Source organism: Leopardus geoffroyi, chromosome A2 (assembly GCF_018350155.1).
Source record: "Leopardus geoffroyi isolate Oge1 chromosome A2, O.geoffroyi_Oge1_pat1.0, whole genome shotgun sequence".
Lineage (NCBI taxonomy): Eukaryota > Metazoa > Chordata > Mammalia > Carnivora > Felidae > Leopardus > Leopardus geoffroyi.
The window spans coordinates 2454946-2479924 of NC_059331.1; the positions used below are offsets into that span (position 1 = coordinate 2454946).

A 24979-nucleotide genomic window follows, 5' to 3' on the forward strand; every position below is an offset into this window, starting at 1 on the left:
TGATTCCAGAATTCTATCAGTCAGCACACATGTCGCCTCGCACCTGGGGCAGAACGGGGGGTCCCCCAAGTCCTTCAGGAGCCGTATTGAAGCCTGGATGTCAACTCACTGGGGGGCAGGGCCTTCTTGTTCGGCACCCTGTGGCCTCAGTCTTCCCATCTGTACCCTCACACAGGGGGTATGAGTTATGGATGTTCCTTAAGACCCCTCGCAGGCAGACAGTGCGATCTTAAGGTTGCTAGATTCGAAAAAAGCAAATACGGGACACCCAGTTAAATATATGAACAACGAACTTCAAAATATATATATATTTTTTTTACTATGAATATGCCCCAAATACGAATAAGCCTAAGTAGAAATCATCCTATCACCGACCCTGCACAAACTCCAGGCTCCAAACTACAAGTCCCATAACCCACTGCACCATCCCTTTAGGAAACTTCTATCATGATTTCTTTCTTCTTGTTTCATTCATTCATCCCCAAACGGTATAGCCAACCCACTGTATGCCAGGCCTCGCACTAAATTCTGGGGATACATCAACGCACGAAGCGGACAAAAGTCTTTGCCCTCGCGGAGTCTAACATCTACGTGCCTTGGTTGTTTTAACGGATTTTTCTGACTTCTGCCAGGAAGACTACAGCTCCCATGAGCCCTGCGCCTGTTTAACCGGACTACAGTTCCCAGGAGACTGCGCGCACTGGGCTGGCCCCTCTCGTCTCTTATTCCAACTTCCTTCCGGGTTGGAAGGTCACGTCCTGCCCCGCGGCTCTCGCCGCCCCCCTCGTCCCCCCACAAGAGACAGCGTTGGAGAAAGTTCGACCGCAAATAGTTGTTTTAAAGTCTCCGTATCTCGGGACTCGGAGTTGACGTGACACGCCATCAGTTCTAGCCCAACAGTCCACCGCGGCGGCGTCCTCCGTTGGGAAGTAACAGAGTGGGCCTACCACTCCCAGGAGGCTCCGCGCGCGCCAGGAGGACTACAACTCCCCGGAGGCAGCGCGGCGAGCGGGGCGGCCCGTGGCGGTGCCCGCAGGACCCCGGAGCAGGCGCGGGCTGCCCGGCGCGGCGCCCGCAGGACCCCGGCGGCTACCCATGCTGAGGTGAGTCCGCGGGAGCCGCCGCCGCCGCCGCTGCCGCCGCCGCCGCCGCCGCTGCCGCTGTCCCGTCCCCGCCGCCGCTCCGCGCGGCCCCGCCGCCGGCCAGGATGCTGGAAGAAGCGGGCGAGGTGCTGGAGAACATGCTGAAGGCGTCGTGCCTGCCGCTCGGCTTCATCGTCTTCCTGCCCGCCGTGCTGCTGCTCGTGGCGCCGCCGCTGCCGGCCGCCGACGCGGCGCACGAGTTCACCGTGTACCGCATGCAGCAGTACGACCTGCAGGGGCAGCCCTACGGTGCGTGCACCCCGGCCTCGCCGGGCTCCCCGGAGCCCGGGCACCCGCCGCGCCGGCCTGGCCAGCTGCAGTGCAGCCCGCAGACCTCGCTTAGGCCACCCGACCCTTAGCCTTAGCCGAGCCGCAGACGAGTCAGAGCCTGCGTACGTGGACCCCTGCGTGGCGCCCAGCTCTGTCCGTCCCGCGCCCCTGGAGCCCTCAGCGCGGGCTCCCCTGGCCCCAGGCAAGGGCAGCGGGCCCCAGAACCCGGGGCTCCGACCCTCAGGCCAAGCTCCCTCTGCTCCTGGACCCTCGGATTCCCAGCTGGGCCGGAGTCGCACTGCCGAGGCCCCCTTCCCGGGACACCACCCCGGTGCCCATCCTCACTGGGCCGTGTCCCGGTGCCCAGAGCTCCCGCTTTGGGGGCGGATTTGGAGGTGAGCCTCCTGGCTTGGTTTCTGCCAGGCCGAGCCCCTCGATGGCCAGTTCCAAGCAGCCCTGACCCTGCACGGCCCAGGTACCCCCACTGTTTCCTGCTCAGTGCCAGTATTGTCCCCTCGGGTCTCAGGAGCTCTGATCTCTAACCCAGACCTGGCCTCACGTCCAGGCCCATCTCTCCAGCCTCTCAGGGCCCAGCTCGTGAGCCAGATTCCTTAGCCAAGGCCCCCGGCCCCCGCTCCTTCCCATTTCAGTCCCCATGCCTGTGGGCTTGTGGGGTCCCTTAGACCCCGTGTCTTGTCCCTCCCTTCGGTGCCCACACCCCCCCTTCGCCCAGCCTCGTCACCCTGGTACCCCACTTGCTCCCTCTGTCCAGGAATCCTGGATTGCCTGGGACCCTGCTGGGTCCTCTGTCCCAGACCTCCTGGCCCTTCTCCTTCCTCTCAAGGTCCTGATCCCAGCCCCGAAGCCCCGATTCTAAATTCCCTCATCTCTACTGGACTGTAGCTGTATCTGGTGTTCCAGAACCTTCTGGCCTCTGGGTTTTTCTTCCAGCTTGGTGCCTTGGGCCCCTGCAAGTGCAAGTCTGATCTCTCCATAAAGAGCTTCCTCCCCTGTTCTGATTGTCCTCATCTCTGACCCAGTCTCCTCTTGGACTGGCTCCTCCTGTTAGAACATCTCGGCCCTAGCCTGAGCCCCATGGATCCCCAGCCAAGCCCTTGGGGAACCCCGGGCCCTGGAGACATGTCCAGACATCCTCTCAGATCCGTCCTCACCCCAAAGTTAGGCCATTTCTGTTTAGAACAGTGGCTGTCAACCCAGGGGACGCTGGGTGATGACTGTGGTTGCCCCAAGTGGGGGTGCCCCTGGCATCCAGCGGGTGAGGCCAGGGATGCGACTCACCGCCCCTCAGTGCCCAGAACGCACGCCCCCCGCCCCCAGAGAACGACCCTGCCCTGCATGTCTTCGGTGCCAGGGGGCTGACCTGAGTGGGTTAGAGTGATGATCTTGACCTGAGGCCCCAGGCTCTGGAGGGGTGGGACGGAAGGCCAGGAGCCCCTGATGCCCTGGGCATGTTTTCGTGGAATGTTACACGTTCGCGTGGGTGAAGGGCCTTTACCAGCGGCGTCCGGTGGAACTTTCTGTCTTGTGTGTCTTTGCTGTTTAACGTGGGAGCCACGAGCCACAGGTGGCCACTGGGCACTGGAGACGTGGTCCAGGCAAGGGAGGACGGGAGTTTGTAGTGTTGTGTCAGTTGTAATAAACCGAATCAGCCGAGGGTGGCTGGCGGCTGCCGGAGGAACCTGTGCTCCAGAAGGCGCAGAGCCTGGAACCTGAGATAACCGGATGCCGGGTGGATCTCCGTCCGGCTGTCTTTTCCTCTAGCCTCCCTTCCCTGGGTTCATTGCCCCTCCTCCTCCTGGGATTCCCTCCCGTTCCTTTTCGTGGCTTGACATCTTCCCCCGTGTGGCGTCCGGAAAGACCTTGGGCTCTGGGGGGTGCCCCCCATCTCAGCCGAGAGCTTCTGGTGTGCAGCCCAAGGAGGCAGAGGCCCGGGGCGTGGGGGTCACGCACCCTCTTGACCCCGTGCCCCTCACACCGGGCTGTGTCCGCCCGGGGAGACGCTGGAGGGATTGTTGGTGCCGTTGTTCTGGTGGGACCGGAGGGCGCCCTGGCCCTCTGGCGGCCAGCGTGGTCTCTGAGCGCCGGCCTGTAGGTCATCGCCGATTGCCGTCTCCCCAGTGTCTTCAGCACCCCCTCCGTGCCTGCGGGCTCCCCGCCTCCTGGTGCAAGCCTCGCTCCGAGTCTGCCTCCTTTCCTCACTTCCTGTTCTCTCCTCTTGAGAAATGCAGGCCGGCCGGCCGGCCGGCTGCTGGGAAGGAAAGGGGTGTGCCCTTTGTGCCGAAGTGCCAGCTGGGCTGAGGGTAATCCCGTCAGGTACAAGGCCATGGGTGTGACCCCGCCACCGCCTCCTGGAAGACTGGCCCTCCCGCGGTGACAGGTCGAGGTGACAGGTCGCTTTAACAGCCCTTGTGTGTGCGCCTTGGGGCTCTTAGCGGCCTGCTCGTACCGGCCTCGCTTGATCCCCTAGGCTGAGGCCAGGCCCTGGGAGAGGTAGCGCCGCGAGCACCCCTCGTGGTAAATAAAGTTTTATCGGCACACAGCCGTGGCCGCTGGTTGGCGTGCAGAACTGAGTACTTGAGGCGGGGCTGGCGTGGCCTGCAAGGTGAGAGGCTTGGCCCCCCGGCCCTCGATAGAGCAGTCTGCGACCCCTGCTCGGGCCTGGTCCTGTCGAGAGAACTGGCGGCTTCCGTCCCGCCCGGTCGTGGCACCCGCCGAGCCCGACCTCTTCCTGTCCGGGGTCCGTGGCGGGGGGCAGCTGCGCTAGCCTCAGCTTTACGTCGGCAAAGAGGGTCTCTGCCCCTGGGGCCCTCGGGGTCCGGGGGGCGGTTGGGGGCCCGTGTCCACCCGTCTCTGCTCTCCCTGCTTCCCTTCTGGGATCCTCCCCCGGGAAGGTGGCGTCCCGCTCCGTGAGGGAGCACCAGGCCAGGTAGGCCTGCGTGCCTCCCCCTGTAGCTGATTTGAAGGACTCTGGGAGGCCGAGTGTGGGGCACGGGGGAGGGGCCTTCCCGGACTCCCAGCGCTTCGAGGACGGCCCGAAGGTCTTGCTGCCCTCGCCCTGCCCGGCCCTCCTGGGGCTCCCACGGCCAGTCTGAGTCAGGGAAAAGGCCCCTGGAGGGAGCACCCCAGCCCCGGCCCTGGGGACGTGGGTCACCTTCGTGCCTTGGTCACAGGCCCCCTTTCCCCCCTGGGACGCTGTCCCCTTTCCCCTGACCAGCCCCTTCCCTGGTCTGCCTGCCTTCTCCGGAGGCCGCGTTCCTGGAAAGCAGAGGTGGGGGCCGGGGGGGCTGGCTCTGAGCTTGAGGCGTTCGTAGCCGAGCGTCCGTGTGGACACCTGCCCCCGCAGCTCTGACCTTCGGATGGCAAGGCCAGGCTCCCCGTCATGACTTTGAGCATCCACTGTCCGGGTCTGGGATGGGAGGCCCCGGGGCCACATCCAGCCTCCCCCCACCCCCACCGCCACCCCGCCCTGCATGTAACATGGTTGCTTGTTTTGGGCAGCCCGGGTCGGTCTGCACCTCTTGAGGCGTTTTGCGATCGTTGCTTCTCTTTGCTGTTTGAGTGATTTGATGTAAAAATTGGGATTTTTTCTGGAGAGCTGCCTAAGTCCCCTTTCCCACCGTGCTTGGGAGGCAAACGGCCCCTGAGGGCCTGCCACGCACCACGCATGGGGACAGTGCCGCCGTGGGAAGATACGTAGACGTTAGCGCCTGTCCACGTGCAGGCATTTAGCGTCCTTGTGGCTTCTGGCCGGTTTTCTCCAGTGCGGCCCTCTCAGGGCTCAGTGCTCAGGTGCCTGTGTCTGGGGGAGACCCCTGTTGACCCCAGAAAAGCTCTCCACCATCCTGGTTCCAACCCACATCTTCTTGGATGGAGGGTGGGGGTGGGGGGGAGGATTCAGTTGCCTGGAAGCTCCCGTCTCTAGCTCTCTCCCTGATTTTCTGGAACTTTCTTCAGCTCTCAGAAGAGAGTGAGAGATGGCCCTCGGCTGTCGAGCGGAGGCTCCGATCTGGGGCAGTCCTGTCCCGGGGGGACTCCGGGCCGTGTCTGGGGACACCTGAGCCCCTGGCATTGCGTGGGTGTGTCCAGGAATGCTCCTCCATCCCCCACGGCACCCAGGGAGGAGGGTCTTAGCTCTTAAGTGGTCCTTAGGGGCCCTGTGACGCACCGGAGTTTGAGTGGGTGCTGCGCCTGTGGGCGGTGTGGCGGACGCGGTCTTGCCCCTGTCTGCCGTGCCTGTGGCCGCCGTGGGACACGTAGGGGGTGAGACCGTGGGGGTCCTCGAGTCCGTGGTTTCCAGGTGGGGGTCCCGGTGCCCCACTGAGGGAGGCCCTGCCCGCCCTCCTGCAGGCACTCGGAACGCCGTGCTCAACACAGAGGCCCGCACCATCGACGCGGACGTGCTGAGTCGCCGCTGCGTACTCATGCGGCTGCTGGACTTCTCCTACGAGCAGTATCAGAAGGCCCTGAGGCAGTCGGCCGGCGCCGTGGTCATCATCCTGCCGCGAGCCATGGCCGCCGTGCCCCAGGACGTCATCCGGGTGAGTGCCCCCCCTCGCCTTCCACACAGGCTTGGGTCCAGAAACTTCCGCAGGAAAAAGACCACTGGGTTCGGAGTGAGCTGTGTGACCTCGGGCCGGGTGCCTGCCCCTGCCGTGCCCTCCGCCCTTCAGAGAGTGGGCTGCCACCCGTCTGCCTCTTCGTCGTGGCCCCTGCCCCCCCAGGGTGATCCTGTCCTTAAGGGGACACACCTGTGATTGGGGAGCCCCTGGCATCCGGGGGGTGGGCTGGGGATGCTGCTCCCACCCCCACAGTGCCGAGGCGGCGACCTGCTTTGAATTAACGGGGTCTCACAGGCCCCCGTGAAACTCCACGGATGAAGAGGCTTTTGCGGATGAGATGCGGGGGTGGGGCTGTGGAGGGGGCTCAGCCTCACCGAAGCCTAGCTCGGGGTGGGCGGGGGCTGCAGATCGGCAGAGTCTCGGCCTCCGGCCCCAGGACTGTGGCACGGCCGGTGTGCCTCGTGTGCGGGCACCTTGTGCCCACCGTGTGCGGGCCCCTGCCGTCAGCCTAGGGTGCTGACATCTGAGGATGCTATGGCCGTTGGGGCTGGGGCCGGCCCACAGTGATGCCAGATCTGACCCCAGACCTGGCCGGCTCCCTCTCTGTCCTCCCAGCCTGCTTTCTCCCTGGCGGGTACCGCCTGGGCGCCCCATGGTGTTGCCACCCTCTCTCAGCCCTCTGTCCTTGTCCCGTCTGCACCCATCCCCCATCCCATCCTGTCCTCTCCGGTGTGATCCTCGCCTTGTCAGCCAGCCTCATGGGAGGCTGCCCGTGTTCCCGGGATGGCCACTGCCCCCTGCCCCCGCCCCCCGCCCCCCCCTGCAGGCCAGAAGCCCCCTAAACAAGCCTCTCCTCCACAGCAATTCATGGAGACCGAGCCTGAGATGCTGGCCATGGAGACCGTGGTCCCTGTGTACTTTGCCGTGGAGGACGAGGCCCTGCTGTCTATCTACGAGCAGACGCAGGCCGCGTCCGCCGCCCAGGGCTCCGCCTCCGCTGCCGAAGGTAGGCTTGGGCGGCAGGACGGGGCTGGCGTGTGGGGTCCTGGCCTGTTGAGGGGCCGCGTCTCACAGCGAGCGCACGGCCCTGCACGCACCGGCTGTGCCACAGACCTGGGGCTGGAGGCCAAGACCCTGCCGTTCCCCCCCCCCCCCCCCGCCCCGCCCCGCCCCTGGTTCCTGTGCAAACAGAAGCTGAAGAACCACCGACTCGGGGAGGCGTTTCCCATGTTCAGCCTCTGATGGCTTATGGGAAACACAGACACCTGTACCACCTGCCGAGGATTCTGTCCGTGCCACCGTATCATGCTGGAGTCTGTCGGGAAGGGGTGGCAGCGTCCTTGGGGAGGGAGGAAACCCGTCCTTCTGTTCCGTGGATCAGGGGCGTCCACGAGCTTGGAGCGGGGCAGGTGGCCGTCGAGAGAGAGCTAGCAGAAGCAGTCAGAGACGCCGGGGAAGGGACCTGCCTGATACTCCCTTCTCACCCGTGCGAGTGGTGGGTGTGACCGGTGCCAGGGCACGAGTGTCTTCCCTGCCAGGCTCTTTGCCCTGCCCAGTCCTCACGCTGCGTCCCGGTTCACGGGGGCGGTCCTGTGTCCAGCTGGCCTTAGACTGAACCCCTGCCGTCTGGGGTGTTGGGGCGACAAGGATGCAGGCTCTGGTTCGGGAGCCCCCCAGGGGCTTGGGCTGACGCTCCCCAACCTGTCCTCAGTGCTGCTCCACACCGCCACTGCCAACGGCTTCCAGATGGTCACCAGCGGGGTCCAGAGCAAGGCCGTGAGTGACTGGCTCATCACCAGTGTGGAGGTGAGTATCTGGCCCTGCCCGCCACACTAAGACCTGGGGAGGGGGGCATCCTGGCTCTCTGAGCTCAGCCCCACCTGTTCCCCACGGAGGGAGCCTCTGATAGGGAAATCGGGTCAGATCCCCCCACCAGCCCATCTCCTGCCTTCCAGTGCCAGCCCCAGCCATACATGAAGTCTCTTCATCCTGCCTCAGGACCTTTGCACTGGCTGTCCCTGCCTCGCAGAGAGCTCCCGTTCCCGCTGTGGCTTTTTCTTTTCATATCATGATACCTCCAAGGCTGCATCCTCAGAACTTTCTGGGGACACACACCCCCTGTTGTCCACAGCTCAGCTGAGCTGGGAGAGAGCTGAGCTCTGGGTGTTGAAGTAGGCAATTAAAGCGGCAGGCCGAACATGAAAGCGTTCAGCCCCTAATCACCTCCTGCGGGGGTGGAAGCAAGCGCGTAGGCCGGAGGAAACCCTGGCTCGGCTGCTCTGTTCTCCCCCGTGTCGAGGGTCAGCTCTGTCGGCAGCTGTGGGGGGCCTGGACGGAAAGCTCCGGCAGTTGTGTGGACCCAGGGTGGGGAGGTGGCGGGGGGGGGGGGGCCGGCAGTGGAAAAGCACAAAGTGGGGACTGTCTTCTTTTCATGGTGTCATCGTGTCCGTTGTGTCCCCCACCCCAGTGAGGAGGTCTCCCTGGAGACCGCCTGGGGGACCCTCACAGAGGCCCCGGAAACAAGGGCACAGGGCAAGGAGCACAGATGGGGCAGGTGCATGGCCAGGGACTGAGTGCCCGATGGCAGCCTGTCGGCCTGAGAAACCACATACAGTGTCAACCCGGAGCCGGAGTCATCCCGTGGCAGGCCTGACCCAGGCCTGGCTTTACCTCGTGTCCAGGGATCGTCCCATCGACACGCTCGGAGCCTGCGTGTCACTCCTTCTTTCCTACCGGCCCCGGTGCCGGGGGAGCTGAGACTGTGTCATCTCGGCCTGTGTGGTGTCCTGGGAGCCTGACCAGGCGCCTGTGCACAGTAGGCCCTCAGCGAGCACTTGAGCTGAGCGTGCTGGTTTGGGCCAGGCGGGCCTGAGTCCCCAGTGGCTCACACCAGACGGCGCCAGGCTACTCGGCCAGCCCCTGGTGCCGGCGTGCGGGCTCCGTACGAGTCGGGGTGCCCTCCCCTCTCCAGAACTAAGCGAGTCCGCCTCGGGGGGTTAACCTTTCTCCGTGAGCACTCTGAGCCCTGCTGTGTGCGGGAGGCAGCAGCGGGCGGGATGCCCTTCCTTCCTGGAGGAACTCCCCTGCAGTCGGGGGGAGGTCCGAGGGTGGCAAGCGGGCACTTCGGCCCAGCGGGAGACGGGCTCTGCCGGGGCAGTCACGCCTGCAAAAAATGGCTCATCCCAGTCCGCGCAGGGACCCTCGAGGACGCCAGACTGGCAGGTCTGTAGCGGCGAGGGGAGTCGGGGCTCCGGGCGGGGTGGGCCGCCCGCAGGGACCGGGTGCAGGGGGCTGGGCAGGCCGATTCAGGGTGTGTGGACGGCGCTGCCCCGTCTAAGCAGTGGATGAAATTAGAAGACGAATAGCGTAAAAATCGTGTGAAGGGTCGCGGCAGGGTCCTTGCCGTCGGGCTCCCGGAGGTGGGGCTGAGCAGCAGCCAGTCCGGGTGCCAGGGGGTTAATAGCAGCGGGGCCGCCCGGGGTCTGGTGGGTTCTTGCCTTTCAGGAGTCTCTTTCAGCCTGCCAGCCTGGCCGTCCTGGCCTGTGGTTCTAGAAACCTCTGCAGTGCCCTGAGCCCTCTGCCATCCCTGTTATCTGGGTTGAAGCGGGGGGCATGGAGGAAGCGGGGGCACTCGGCTGCCCCCCTACTCTCCCTGACCCCCATTGGCTCACGCAGCCGGTGCTGGGATCAGCCTGTCTCGAGAGGCCTGAGCCCGTACGGTCGGCAGTGTGCCCGTGGTCTCAGGCGGGGACCCACACCCGAGCTGTTGTCCCGGGTCTCGGCCGGCTCCCCGTGGATGGCAGCCAGGAGGGCTCGCCAGCGGCCGCTTCCCATCTGACGTGGCTAAGGCCCTCGCAGAGCTCGCCCTCTAGCTGGCAGGATCGGAAAAAACGGCCTCAGCCGTGTGCTGGCAAAGACCCTGGGCCACCCCGTACGACCTCTCTGCACCCCGGGACTAGCCTTGGACGGGAGGAGTGGAGGCTGAGGCCTTTGCTGACAAGAGGTGGTTCTGCTTTGTCACCCCTGTGACTTCAGCGAGGGCCAGTCCACACGTGCTGGGTCTCCAGCTGGGGCGCCGGGACCTGGACCCTGGACCCCGATGGGCTCCTGTGGCCGCATTCTGAACTGGCTGCCTCTCATCAGCAGAGCTCTGCTCCTGCCCTGACGGTGGCTCGGGGCTCAGCCTTCGAAAGATGGGTCGGGTCTCCCGTTGGGGAAGCACGACAGAGAGAGCAGTGGCCCTTGTGACTTCTTGTGTAAATAAAGTTTTATTGGCGCCCGGCCACAGCCATTGGTTCACGTATTGTCCGTGACAGAGCCGGCAGGGCTCGAGAGAATGCCCCACCCCACGGGGCAGCCGGAACTGTTTCTGGCCGTTGTGGTCCCCCGTCTGGTCCCCCCCTGCCAGCGTGCCCTTCACAGATTGTCTCTCTCTCTGCAGGGGCGGCTGACCGGGCTGGGTGGAGAAGACCTTCCCACCATCGTCATCGTGGCCCATTACGATGCCTTCGGAGTGGCCCCTGTACGTATGCGGGCACTTTGGGGAGGGGCCCGGGCATCCCCACCCCCAGCCCTGCTCCAGCCTAGCTCAGAGGTGGAGCGTTTCTGTGCAGTGTGGCTGGGGTCACAGCAGCGGCACCCGCCCTCTGAGGCCCAGGAGGATCCCTGGCATGGGTGGCCTCGTGGAGCAGACACGGGCTAATCTGAGGCAGGTCTTGCGGCCAGGGTCCCGCAAGAGATGGGTGGCCGGAAATCGAGCCCAGGGTGCCTGTGCCAGGGTCCTCGGGACCCCTGCCAGGAGCAGGGATGTGTGCAAAGATTCCCAGGGGTGGGGGTGTGCTGGGAGGACCCCAAGGCCGTGGTTTATATAAAGGATGAGAAGCAAATAATCTCAGGGCATAGGCACGGGGTGGGGGACGGCAAAGGGACACTGGGCTAAGCTTCCAGAATCCTCTCCCGGGGTATCCCCTAGGACAAGCTTGACCCCCCTCCCCCCCCCACAAAATGACACGTGAGGTGTGGTCTCCAGGGGGCGTAGAGACCCAGCGCCCAGGTTCTCACGGGGGGTCGGTCAGCAGGCCCCTCTGCCGGGCTCGGGCGGAGACCCCAGACCCCAGGAGGGGAGCAGGTCCTCGGCGCAAACCTCGTGTCTGCACAGACAGCTCCAGGACACGAGCCCCTGGCAGGTGAGGCTGGTGGGAGCCCCCGAGTCCAGTTTCAGATGCCGCTGAGGGCCAGCCTCACCAGCAGTCCTCTGAGGAGGGAAGTGTCGGGCCTGCTGAGTTCTGCTGCGTTCTGCTGCCCTGCAGGCCTCCCCCGCCCCCTCACCCCCTGCCGAGCTGTCTGAGCCCCTTGCACAGTGAGGTCACGGTCACTGCTCACTCTCCCAGCTTGTAAACAGTGCCTGTGGCTTCATCAGGAAAGTCTTGCTTTGAAAGAAAAACTGTCCAAACCGAAGAGGTTGCCAGTGGCAGCCCGGCGTGAGGTCCTGGCCGTGTGACCACGGCAATGGTGAGCAGCAGTTCCAAGGGCGACCCCACCTGGGAGGCCAGCGGTCCCGGATGCCTGGACCCGCCTGGGCCCAGAGGCAAGGCCTGAGCTGTCCCCTCAGGATGCTCAGCCTCGTCGTCATTTTCCCTCCCGCCTCATCTGCAGCCTTTTAGATTATTTTGTTTTTAACCCCCCGCCCCCTGCCGTGAAGTCTGCCTGCCTGCCTTCCGTGAGATGTAATTCACTTAAAAATTGTTCTTTTAAAGCAAATGTTTTAGTACAGAGTAGGACACTCAGAGCTGTGAAACCATCACCGTCTACTTCCAGAACATTCTGTCACCCCAAAAGTAGCCCCATCCCCATCAGCGGTCACTCCCCATCGCTCCCCAGATCCCACGAGCCCCCTTCCTGTCTGTGGATGAGCCTGTTCTAGACGTTTCACACACGTGGACTCACACGCCATGTGGCCTCTGGTATCTGGTTCCTTCCCTGAGCGTCATGTTACCTTTTCCCCTGAATTTTAATGTATCAATATGTGATATGTTGGCTACAGACTGTAACCTGGGGGGTCCCCAAGCCCTATTATAGAATCCAACTTTTTTTCTTATCTGATTACCATGTTGTTGGGAGTGTTCCTTCAGATTACAGAATGCAGATGAGTCGGGGGCTTTCGCAGCTTGGGGGGGGGGGGGCTGCGTTCCTGGGGCAGGTGCGCCGACCAGGCCGCCCCCGTGGGGGCAGAGTCTTGGCGAGCAGGGCTGGAGCCGGGGAGCGAGGCTTGGCCCAGAGGCAGGGTGCCGGGCTCCGGCTGCCAGGGCAGGGGTGGCGAAGTGACCTCCGGCCTCGTGTCCCTCCTGCCCGCAGTGGCTGTCACACGGTGCGGACTCGAACGGGAGCGGCATCTCTGTGCTGCTGGAGCTCGCCCGCCTCTTCTCCAGGCTCTACACCTACAAGCGCACCCACGCCGCGTACGTGACAGCTGGGCGGGGGGGGGGGGGGGGGGGGGGGACCGCGCACGCCCCCAGGAGTAACTGCACCGAGGTCCCCGGGGCGCCGGGCCTGGAGCTGAGCCCCACCCGGGTCCTGCACCCCAGGGACACCGGGTCCCGTCTGGGGCCGTCTGGCACTGAGTGGGTGGGTCCGGGGATGCCGCTCGCCCCCCACGGAGCCCGGGTCGCCTCACAGAGCGTCCACGGTGCCGGGACAGGGACACCCTGCTCTGAGGGGTCAGGACTCCGTGCCTGTGGGAGACCAGCTCCTCCTCGGGGGCCCGGTCTCGCCTCCACAGCCGACACCCGCTCTCCCCACGCTGCCAGGTACAACCTCCTATTCTTTGCTTCTGGAGGGGGCAAGTTCAACTACCAGGGAACCAAGCGCTGGCTGGAAGATAACCTGGACCACACGGGTGAGCGGCCCCGGGGGGCTGGGGCTGGGGGCCAGGGCCGCAGAGGGCCCCCCCCCTGCCCCCCCCAACCGCTCTTGCTGCCACGCAGACTCCAGCCTGCTCCAGGACAACGTGGCCTTCGTCCTGTGCCTGGACACCGTGGGCCGCGGGGACAGTCTGCATCTTCACGTGTCCAAGCCGCCCAGGGAGGGGACGCTGCAGCACGCCTTCCTGCGGGAGCTGGAGACGGTAGGTGCCAGGGCGCGTGCCCGCTGCTGCCTGGGATCTCTGGCCCCGCGCGCGCTCGTTGCCTCGCGGTCGCCTCCAGCAGGCTGGTGATCGGGCGCTTTGTACGTGCTGGCGCCCGAGGACTAGGGACTCGGGAACCCTCTTGGCTCCCAAGGCCCTGCATGAACGTCCATGGTCTGAGCTGGTGCGGGCCCCCCTCGCAGAGAGGGGCGGCATCCGGGGCGGGGGTGTCGCCCTGATGGGCCCCCGCCCCCGCACAGGTGGCCGCCCACCAGTTCCCGGAGGTGCGGTTCTCAATGGTGCACAAGAAAATCAACCTGGCGGAGGACATCCTGGCCTGGGAGCACGAGCGCTTTGCCATCCGCCGGCTGCCCGCCTTCACCCTGTCCCATCTGGAGAGCCACCGCGACGGCCAGCGCAGCAGCATCATGGATGTGAGGTGAGTGTGGGCGCGGCCGCGAAGCCTCCCCTCCGTCCATGCCCGGTTGTGAGCGACCTTTGAGGGGCGACAGTGTGGGTGCAGGTGCCCGGATGGAGGGAATGAACCCAAAACGTGGGTGGTTGGGAAGGGCTGGCGTTGGCTGAGGACCCCAGGAACAGTGGGGGGCCGGGGGCCTGGGGTCGGATTACTTTGTGTCCCTCGTTAGCAATGGGGAGGCTGTGTGAGTGGTTTGGGGTCCCCTGGCCCCCACGTGTGATGTCCAGACCCCACGCGTGACTTTCAGACGCTGGGCACTTCGGTCTACCCTGCTTCCCACATGCTGCAGCATCTGTCCCTGGGCCTTTGCACGGCCGTGCTGAGGCCTGGCGAGTGGTGCCCTGTCTCGTGTCTCCTTGGGGAGCCCTCCCCACCCCTTTCTTCCTCACCATCTATCTTCAAGACCCTGTGCACCTCTGGCTTCTGCCGTTTTATGACTTCACTTCTCGTTCGTGGCTCCCTGTGGCCTGTCGGCCCTCAGTGGGGCCAGGGTTTTATGGTGGCCTTGGGGCTGGGCCCAGCCCTGTTGCGGAACATGTCTGCTGGGGGGTGAGAAGCTGGTCCTCGAGGAGGCCCTGCCAGGCAGTGGGTGAGGCCTAGAGAGAGAGCAGGTGTGGGCAGGGTGTTGACTGTTCCTGGGGCGTCAGGGAGGCTTCCTGGAGGAGGCGGTGCTACAGTCGAGGGGCGTCCGGAGAAGGGCGTTCCGGGCGGAGAGAGCGGAGGGAAGGGGCTGGGCCCTGGTTAATCCCTCCGCCTTCCCCGGGGGGCCCCCCCCGCGCTGCACACACTCGGCTGGGCGGTGTTTTGCGCCAGAGATCCTTTTCCGGGTCTGTGTGTTGCCTGCGCGGCCTCAGGAAGGCGTCTCTGGGTGTCTGTGCGATTTTCCCCCTTCGTGTAGGGACCCAGGGCTCATCCCCTCCGGCGCGACCTCGCCTTCACTGGTCACGTCCGAGGAGGCCCCGCTTCTCAGGCAGGGCCTGTCCCCAGGCTCTGGGTGGGCGTGAATGTGGGGACATGCTCACCCGGCCCAGGACATCGCATCAGTGATGTCCGCCACAACCGCGGGGGCGGGTCCCCCCTGACCACCCCCGCGTTCCCGATGAGGAAACTGAGGCCCAGAGCCGCTCACCATTCCAGGCAGATGCTGGGGAGGCGCCCGCCCTGCCCGAGGCGGCGGCTGTGGCTCTGTCTGTAGCATCATCGGAAATACGACCACTGTTTTTCTGGCGATTTTAACTGAGGCTGATTCCAGACACATCTGTGCGTTTTCTTCACACCTGCCCTAAGGTCCCGGGTCGACTCTAAAACCCTGACCCGCAACACCAGGCTCATCGCGGAGGCCCTGACCCGAGTCATCTACAACCTGACCGAGAAGGTGAGCCCCCACCGCGCCCGCCAGCTCCCGGCCCGCCCCCGCCGGGCGGCCAGACTCAAGGTGCGTCCCCCCTCCCCCCCCACTGTCTCCACAGGGCACCCCCCCAGACATGCCGGTCTTCACGGAGCAGATGGTAACGGCGGGGCTGGGGGCGGGGCTGGGGGCGGGGCTGGAGGCGGGGGCGCGGGGCGGGGCGGGGCGGGGTCCCGTGACCGCGGCCCGCGCCCCGCAGCAGATCCAGCAGGAACAGCTGGACTCCGTGATGGACTGGCTCACCAAGCAGCCCCGCGCGGCTCAGCTGGTGGACAAGGACGGCACGTTCCTCAGCACCCTGGAGCACTACCTGAGCCGCTACCTGAAGGAGGTGAAGCAGCACCACATCAAGGCGGACAAACGGTGAGGCGCCGTCCGCCCGCCCCCCCCCCACCCCGCCCGACAGCCGCGTGGGCTGTGGCTCCCGCTCAGCAGGCCCCCGGGGGCTTCCAGAGCAGATGGAAACTGGACGGAAATAAAACAGCAAGTTCCAAGTACAGGTGTCCAGTTAAATGTGATTCCACGTAAATGCTTATTTACATGTTCTTGTTTAGCGTAAGTATGTCTCCTGTAGTGTTTGGGATATACTTATACTGAGGCCGGTTTTTCTTTATTTAAAATCCGAGGGTAACTGATGTCCTGTGTTTAATTGGGCAGCCTTGTATCCCCACCCCCCCCCGGCCCTCTCATGCTCTGGTGTCTACTTACTCGTACCCCCGGTCCCGGTCTGCCCTCAGGATGCTCCTCCCCACCACGGGCCACCTGGGTTCTGTCTTTTTTTCTGCTCAGAGCCCCCCACGTGGGCCAAGCTAGCACCTCAGGGCCTTGTGGCAGGAGGGAACCTGCAGGAGATCTCCCCACACTGCTTGGTGCCCTTTGCTGGCTTTTTACCTTCTCCCGACTCATGGTGTGCCCGAGAGTCAGAGCCCTGGGGCGGAAGAAGAAACCGAGGCTCAGAGTGGACCCACGGCTGTGGAGCCAGGGCCTCTGATTCCCAGACCACCTTGCCCTCTCTCTATGGAAATGCTTTCCAGACCAGTAAATTCTTAGCAGTCACCCTACTCCGTTTTTAAAGAGTGTTCTGACGCCCAGAAAAGCAATAGGAAAGAGGTTACTTCAGGACAAAGAATAGTTCTTCCCCAGGAGGGTGAGTGGCAGCTTTGCCCAAGCACGCACGTGCACACACACACACACGCACGTACGTACGTGCTCCCTCCCCCATTCTGGGCCCACGGGCCCTCCAGGCGGTCTGGTTTCTGGGGGACACAGAACGTGGCCCCGCTGCTGGGTGACCCCGCTGAGGAAGTGCTCTCTCCTCAGGGACCCCGAGTTTGTCTTCTATGACCAGCTGAAGCAGGTGATGAATGCCTACAGGTGAGCTGCCCTGGGTCACTGCCCGTGGCGTGCGGTCCAGGGACACGGAGGCAGCCCGCACCCTCCCCTGACCCCGCCGACGCCCCGGTCTCCCTCAGGGTCAAGCCAGCCATCTTCGACCTGCTGTTGGCCGTCTGCATCGGCGCCTACCTCGGGATGGCCTACACGGCGGTCCAGGTGAGCCGGGGGAGGGCCGGGAGGGGGTCACCCAGCCAGGTGCGTGCTCACCCCCACCCTGCCTAGCAGGACGTGACCCCCAGGCAGCCCTTGGGCCCAGCTCTCACTCACGCCCCCCACGCCGCCCCTATAGCACTTCGACCTCCTGTACAGAACCGTTCAGAGACTGCTCGTGAAGGCCAAGACGCAGTGACGCCCCCGCCTGCCACCCCTCCCCACGCCACGGCCGGCCGGCACCCCGAATTACAGAGCTTTTCCGTGTTGCTCTTGAGGACTTGGGGGGTTCTTTCTCTTTTCTGTCCCGTGAACTCTATGGGAGGAGCATTTGGTGGAGGCCCCGGGGCCGGGCCCTGGACTTGGGGACAAGTCTGCGGACGAGCCCCCCGCCCCAGAGGCGATCCCCCAGCCCTCAGGGTTCACGGGTTGCAGGATGACCAGAAAGGCGCCCGGCACGTCCCTCCTTTTGTCCGCAACGCTGACCGGCGACTGCAGGCTGAGGGGCAGGGGGCCGCCCCTCTCTGGCCCTGTCTGGCCTCATGCCGCCCCGTCCGCCGGGTGATGTGGGTGCTCAGCCTCTTGTCTGCTGGGCAGCACCAGCCCATCCCTCGGAGACTGGGTCCCCCTGCCCTGGCCTCTCGCCTCGGGTGCGGCCTTGGAACATGTGCCCCCCGAGCCCCTGGCTTGTCACAGCCTCTGCCCTCCCGCCGTGCCCGGGGCGCTTGAGCCTGTCCCTTGGGGACCTGGCTGCCCCGATGCCCCTGGGGCGGGAGACAGGCGTGGAGAGAGGAGGCACCCTAGCCCTCTGCCCCTTCCCTTGGGCTCTCTGGGCCTCGGTCTCCTCACCCGTGGAGTGGAGGCTGTGTTCTGGGGGCAGCCGGTGCCCCCGTGTCTGAGGACGGCATCCAGGCTGGGGATCGAGGAGAGCGTTTGCTGGAGAAGACGTGGCTGTGGGGCCCACGGGGCTGCTGCCCTTCCCAGGACCTGGGACCTGGAGAGGAAGGTCTGGGCCTGAACCCCACAAATCAGGCTCCTTGTAAGGGAAGGGTGTGGAGGGGGCCTCCAGTGCTGCTGAGATTGATCTCAGGGAGACCCAGGCGAACCGATTCATTAGCAATATAATCAGTGAGGTGTTCTGTGCCGAGGGGAGGGTCAGGATGAGGGAGGCTCTGGGCACCTGCCTCAGCCCCCAGGGAGGCCTTAACAGAGGGTCTGGAGAGCAGGGGGACCGCTCCCTCCCACGTGCCCCCCCCCAGCCAGCCCTCCCCAGAAGCCAGCTCACCACCCACTGCAGGGACGGGCTCCTGGGGGCTGTGTCTCCGTCTCCACCTTGGGCCTCCTGCCTTCGCCAAGCCAGACCGTCCCTGCCTCTGCCCCCCTCCCCCCCACCTTGCCCTGCTGGGTGGCCTGTCTCCCCCAGAGACTGTTTACCGAGTGCCCAGCCAGCCCGGCCACCTCTGGGGGCAGGACTCGAGGACCGGTGTTGGCCCGTCTTCCCCACGTGTGCCTGCCCGGTGGGTGTCCCTCCTGCTGGGGCGGCCGTCAGGACTGCTAACTGTTCGGAGCTCAGGCTGGTCGGGGACGGACTTGGACGATCAGAAAATAAAGCCATATCGAATGATCCGCCTCTCGTGTCCCGTCCGGGAGCCGCTTCCAAGGTGTTTTGTGCTCCTTGAGGGGCCTGGGGCCAGGTGAGCGGGGTCGGTCCTTCCTGCCCCCCAGCTGCCAGCTGAGGGTGGAAACCCACTCGCTCGCTGTCCAGTGGGATCACGGCGTGTGTTTGATTCCTGGGGCAGCTGTACCCCGACCGGGCACCCTGAGCAAGTTTCTGGTCTCCCAGCTCTGGAGGCCAGAAGTCAGGGGCAGGGCATGGGCGGGGCTGGCTCTCTCGGGCCCCTCGGCTTGTGGGCCTGTGGCTCCAGCTGTGCCTGCCCGATCCGTCTGCTTCTCTCCGGGCCCCCACCCCCGGGGCAGCACCACAACCTCTCTGCTGATAAATATGCAAAGACCCTCTTTCCAGAGAAGGTCACGTGCTGAGGCTCCCGTGGGTGTGAATCGGGGCGGGGGGGGGGGGGGGGGCAGGGGGCTGTATGCAGGCTGTCCCCATCATCCCGCCTTCCCTGACCCCCAGTCCCAAACCAGTCTCCAGGGCGGTCCGGGCCGGAGCACAGCCACTGCGGCGCTCGGGTGCAACGCTCCACTTTGGGTTTATAGGGCCCAGGTCTCTGCTCCAGGCCTGGGAGCTCCCGCCAGGTGCCTGCCCCCCAGGCTTACCCTGCTCGGCTCCACCCAGATCTGTCGGCCGGTTAACGGCGTCCGTGTGTCCTCTGTGGTGTTCAGTGAGAACAAACAAGGTGTTCTCAGGGGCTGGTGTTCTGGATGTGGGAGAGGACAGCCTGCGCGCAGTCTCAGCTCCGAACCGCCGGCAGGTGGTGTAGACGGGCTGCGGGGAGTCCCGGAGGGGATCCTTCGCCGGGTGGCGTGCTCGCGGGCGCCCTTGCGTGGCCGCTGAGGGGAGGACGAGGGCGGGAGGCGTCCAGGACCCGAGGACCGCGCAGGTCCGGGCGGAAGGACGGGCTGGACGGGGCGGGGGAGGGGGAGGGGGAGGGGATACCGGCGCCCGAGGGGAGGGGCCACCGCCGTGGTGGGCTGGGCCTGGAGCGGGGACTGGCCGGGTTTCCCCAGGGACCCCCAGCCCCAGCGTCGGGACCATCTCCCTTCCCTTCGGCCCGCCCCCCCCCCCCCCCCCCCCACGGGCCCAGGTAAAACTCCGCACGGTTCAGAGGGAGAAGCCAGACGGTCATCTACTCGTGTTAACGTACACGGATTTTTCCTTTTCCTTTTTACACACAAAGTTCCATGGCCTGAAAACGGGAAAACGGGGGCGCCCGGGTGGGGTGGCGCAGTCGGTTGAGCGTCCGACTTGAGCTCAGGTCATGATCGCCCGGTTCGTGGGTTCGAGCCCCGGTCAGGCTCTGTGCTGACAGCTCAGCTTCAGATCTGTGTCCCGCTCCCTCCCTGCCCCTCCCCTGCTTGTGCTCTGTCTCTCTCAAAAATCAACATAAATAAGTAATTAATTTTAAAAAAAGAAACCAGGAAAACAAGCCACCAATCACTGTAGCTGGACTTTTTTCCATCCTGTGTCCTAGAGTGTGTGGTGTATATGAAATCCCATTTTGAAAATCGCGTACGTTTTAAATACGGTTGACCCTTGACATGGGTGTTAGGGACACTGTCGAAAATCCGCGTACAACTTTTGACTTCCCAGAGCTTGACAACTGATAGCCTCCAGTCGACCAGAAGCCTGAGCAATGATGCCAGCAGCCGATGAACACAAGTTAGGGTGTTACGAGTTACCGGCTGTGATATGTGTGTTACATGTGTTCCCTGCTGTGATGTGTATGTGTTAGCTGTGTTCCCTGCTGCGATCTCTGTAAGTTATGTGTTACCTGCTCTGATCCCTGTATGTTATGCATGTTACGTGCTGTGATCTTTGTATGTTATACGTTACCTGCTCTGATCTCTGTGTGTTATTCGTGTTACCTGCTCTGATCTCTGTATGTTATGCGTGTTACCTGCTGTGATATTTGTATGTTATGCGTGTTACCTGCTGTGATCTCTGTATGTTATGCGTGTTACCTGCTCTGATCTCTGTATGTTATGCGTGTTACCTGCTGTGATATTTGTATGTTATGCATGTTACCTGCTCTGATCTCTGTATGTTATGCGTGTTACCTGCTCTGATCCCTGTATGTTATGCGTGTTACCTGCTGTGATCTCTGTAAGTTATGTGTTACCTGCTCTGATCCCTGTATGTTATGCGTGTTACGTGCTGTGATCTTTGTATGTTATACGTTACCTGCTCTGATCTCTGTGTGTTATTCGTGTTACCTGCTGTGATCTTTGTATGTTATGCGTGTTACCTGCTCTGATCTCTGTATGTTATGCGTGTTACCTGCTCTGATCCCTGTATGTTATGTGTGTTACCTGCTCTGATCTCTGTATGTTATACGTGTTACCTGCTGTGATCTCTGTATGTTACGCGTGTTACCTGCTCTGATCTGTGTGTTATGCGTGTTACCTGCTTTGATCTCTGTATGTTTTGCGTGTTACCTGCTCTGATCTCTGTTTTGCGTGTTACCTGCTCTGGTCTCTGTATGTTATGCGTGTTACCTCCTGTGATCTGTACATTATGTGTGTTACCTGCTCTGATCTCTGTGTGTTATGCGTGTTACCTGCTGTGATATTTGTATGTTATGCGTGTTACCTGCTCTGATCTCTGTATGTTATGCGTGTTACCTGCTGTGATATTTGTATGTTATGCGTGTTACCTGCTGTGATCTCTGTATGTTATGCGTGTTACCTGCTCTGATCTCTGTATGTTATGCGTGTTACGTGCTTTGATCTTTGTATGTTATGTGTGTTACTTGCTCTGATCTCTGTGTGTTATGCGTGTTATCTGCTCTGATCTCTGTATGTTATGTGTGTTACCTCCTGTGATCTGTACGTTATGCGTGTTATCTGTTCTGATCTCTGTATGTTATGCGTGTTACCTGTTGTGATCTCTGTATGTTATGCGTGTTACCTGCTCTGATCTCTCTGTGTTTTTCGTGTTACCTGCTCTGGTCTCTGTATGTTATGTGTTTTATCTGCTGTATTCTCAAAGTAAGCTGGCGAAAGAAAGTTAAGTCTAATCACGATCACGAGGAAGGGCAGGCAGATCCCAGCGCTGTGCTCTAAAAGATGCACGTGCAAGGGGACCCACTTGGTTCAAACCGGGTTGTTCGAGGGTTAGCCTCGTTTCTCTTTAGACAGCCGTGTAGGCGCTGGGTGTGAAGCGTGTGGTGTGCGGTACGAAGACGCGGTGTCGACACCCCCTCACGTGCGAACGCACGAGTGCTCTGGAATGATCCCTCACTCTCCGTCGCCACCCCTCTCAGTGTCCTCTTCGTCCCCAGGTGACTGCCGATCACGTCACTGCGGACTAGTGTCATTAGGCTGTGGAGCCAACCAGTACCTGCCCACCTGCCATGTGTCAGGTGCCACGCTGGGCTGGGGGAGACACGGAGGGGAGACACTCTCCCAGCCACCCTGAGGCTCGCTGTCTGCTGGGAAGACGGGCGACTAAGGAAAGAATAGATGGGGACTGGATGGTGAGAGGCCCTAAACTAGGCCTGTGAGTAAAGTCGGAATGACAAGGATTAAGCCGTGTGGAAATTAGGGACGGTGGTCCAGGCATCGGGCACAGCCTGTGCAAAGGCCCCGGGGCAGGACGGTGCCTGGTGTGCGGGAGGAGCAGTGTGAGCCATGGGGAGAGAGGGAGGCGGGGAGGGCCCTGCGGGGCCTCCAGGGAATCGGCAGGGCCTCTGCCTCTTACTCCCAACGTGATGGGGAATGTGGGGAGGAGGTGGGCCGAGGAGAGGAGGGATGGGGCCCGGCTTGCATTTGGAAAGGTCACCGGCTCCCAGAGGATGGTCGGGAAGGTGACTTTGTTCCGCGGGCCTCCTCGGTGTGGATAAGTGAAGTGTCATTAGCCCTGGGCAGCGGCAGCAAATGATTTGGGCGAAGGTGAAATCCAACAAGCATCCTGTAGCCCCCGTGAGGACCCCGCGGGGGTCACCCGTGGCTTTGACCTCTACCCCAGGGGCCTTTGTTTTGAAGCAGTAAAACACAAGTGAACCTCCTTCCAAGCCACCTCGGTCTCCCTGGAGTCACCGTCCCCAGCCTGTATCCTTTTTGTTCTTTAGAAAGCACTCTTACGTGCCCGGACACTCTTCAGCAGTGTTGTGTGTGCGGCCTCCACATTTTACACCAACAGCATCAAAGTGTCCCGGTCTGGCGTCCTCTTACACACGCACGTCCCTTTTTTGTCGCCGTCTAATATTCCATCCCGGGAAGGTGCGTGGAGTGACCCACTTTCCTGCTGACGGACGCCTGGCTTTCCCCAACCTTCGGCCATCACAAACCTTCCCGGGTGCCTTTCGGAGCCCTGGGGGGAGCACGTGCCCCCGGAGGTCAGCACGCTGGGGCCCGTGGCCTAGTCCGGCTACCCGTGATCGTAAATGAAGTTTCACTTGCACGTGGCCACGCTCAGCTCACTACGTATCAGGGGCACTCCCAAGGGCGGAGCTGAGCGGGGAGTGGGGGGCCCCTGTGCCCCCCCCCAAGCCCAAGATGGTTGCCCCCCAGCCCTCTCCAGGAAGAGCCTGCGATCCCCCACCTCCACTCTGGTTTTCCTCTCAGTGGAGAGACTGTCCAGAGAGCAAGGTGGAGCCGTGGCTGTTTGGCACTCAGCACACACTCGCGGCCTCTGAGAGACGCTTCTGCTTCTGATCCGTCCGGAGGCCCGGGGAGGGGTGAGCCGGCTGCTGAGGACACGTGGTTCCAAGGGGCTGCAGAAATGTCTCCACCCGTCGTGGCCCAGGACCCCAGGGGCCGGCCCGAGGACCAGAGAGATCTCCGGGAAGAAGGCACGAGAGAGGGAGAGAGACAGAGAGACAGAGAGAGAGGCTCATGGCGGGCACGGCTCTAAAGGGACAGATGGGGGTGCTAACCCCGTGCTTCCCAAACATTTGCTTTCTGTTTCCTAACTTTAAAAAAAAAAATTTTTTTTTTAATGTTTATTTATTTTTGAGGGAGACAGCCTGTGAGCAGGGGAGGGGCAGAGAGAGAGGGAGACACAGAATCCGAAGCAGGCCCCAGGCTCCGAGCCGTCAGCACAGAGCCCGACGTGGGGCTCGAACTCACCAACCGTGAGATCATGACCTGAGCCGAAGTCGGACGCTCAACTGACCGAGCCACCCAGGCGCCCCTGTTTCCTAGCTTTTTATCTGGACACCATTTCAGATTTACGGAAACGTTCTAGAAACACCCGGAAGTTTTCAAAGCCTCCGTGCAGTCTGCAAACGCTGACGTTTCACATCTGCTTCCTGCGTTTCTCCCTCTCCCTGTCTGTCCCCTCACCCCGCTCCTAAACCCAAATGCAAATGCGTTTCCTAAAGTGCCCTCCTCACAGAGCACCCGCCCAGCTCAGGAAGCGGACACCAATACAGATGACAGACTGGCCCCAGCATTGGTCATTGTCCCCAACAGCATCCTCCGGGGCAAAGAACGTTCCAGATCACGCCCGCCTTCCGGGATTCTGTCTCTCTAGCCTCCTTTACCCCTGGAGCATTCTCCACCTTTGTGTCTTAGGATCTTGACACTTTTAGGGGGCCTGGCCACTCTTCTGTAGAACAGCCCCCACAGTCCTGGCTTTCTGGTGTGTCCACAGGATGGGGTTCAGCTTCTGTGTTGGGGGAGGGCATGGGGATACCACAGACAGAAGTGAAACCCGGGTGCCATGTCCCGCCCGGGGCGTGAACCCTGGCGGCGTGGCTAATGTGGCATCTGGGGTTTCTTCCCTTGGTGACCCCTAAGTTGTGGGGAGGTTCTGTGTGCGGACCCTGGTGCTCCTCAAAGGCCACCCTCCGGTCTGGGTGACACTCTGATGGCCACGGAGGGCGGGTACCCCTCACCCCATCCCTCCTACATTTTTTTTTTTGCTTTGTATTTTTAAGTAAACTTTTTAAAAATTTATTGTTTTAATTTACATCCAAGTTAGTTAGCATATAGTGCAACAATGATTTCAGGAGTAGATTCCTTAATCTCCCTTCCCCATGTAGCCCGTCCCCCCACCCACCACCCCTCCAGTAACCCTCAGTTTGTTCTCCATATTTATGAGTCTCTTCTGTTCTGTCCCTTTCTTGTTTTTATGTTATTTTTGTTTCCCTTCCCTTATGTTCACCTGTTTTGTCTCTTAAAGTCCTTATATGAGTGAAGTCCTATGATATTTGTCTTTCTCTAATTTCACTTAGCATAATACCCTCCAGTTCCATCCACGTAGTTGCAAATGGCAAGATTTCATTCTTTTGATTGCTGAGTAACACTCCATTGTATATATAAACCACGTCATCTTTATCCATTCATCCATCGATGGCCATTTGGGCTCTTTCCATACTTTGGCTATTGTTGATCGTGCTGCTATAAACATGGGGGTGCATGTGTCCCTTCAAAACAGCACATCTGTATCCCATGGATAAATGCCTCGTAGTGCAATGGCTGGGTCGTAGGGTAGTTCCATTTTTAATTATTTGAGGAACCTCCACACTGTTTTCCAGAGTGGCTGCACCAGCTTGCATTCCCACCAGCAGTGAAAAAGAGATCCTCTCTCTCCGCATCCTCGCCAACATCTGTTGTTGCCTGAGTTGTTACTGTTGGCCACTCTGACAGGTGTGAGGGGGTATCTCATGGTGGTTTTGATTTGTGTTTCCCTGATGAGGAGTGATGTTGAGCGTTTTGTCATGTGTCGGTCAGCCATCTGGATGTCTTCTTTGGAGAAGTGTCTATTCATGTCTTTCGCCCATTTCTTCACTGGATTATTTGGTTTTT

At 62.0% G+C, this 24979-nt stretch overlaps 1 protein-coding gene across 2 annotated transcripts; it reads left to right on the top strand.

The window, feature by feature from the left end:
- Nucleotides 1-1058: 1058 nt before the first annotated feature.
- On the top strand, nucleotides 1059-18170 carry NCLN (nicalin). 2 transcript variants are annotated; one of them, XM_045491425.1, is made up of 15 exons: nucleotides 1059-1391; nucleotides 5781-5971; nucleotides 6854-6998; nucleotides 7704-7798; nucleotides 10434-10514; nucleotides 12347-12450; nucleotides 12799-12887; nucleotides 12976-13115; nucleotides 13376-13554; nucleotides 14881-14968; nucleotides 15063-15101; nucleotides 15201-15364; nucleotides 16322-16375; nucleotides 16474-16552; nucleotides 16686-18170. In XM_045491425.1, exons 1-15 carry the CDS (start codon nucleotides 1208-1210, stop codon nucleotides 16743-16745), a joined length of 1692 nt encoding a protein of 563 aa, XP_045347381.1. In that variant the 5' UTR covers nucleotides 1059-1207; the 3' UTR covers nucleotides 16746-18170. The 2 variants fall into 2 exon arrangements, with proteins under 2 accessions (XP_045347381.1, XP_045347382.1); XM_045491426.1 differs by having other exon boundaries at nucleotides 15204-15364.
- The last annotated feature ends 6809 nt before the right edge of the window (nucleotides 18171-24979 follow it).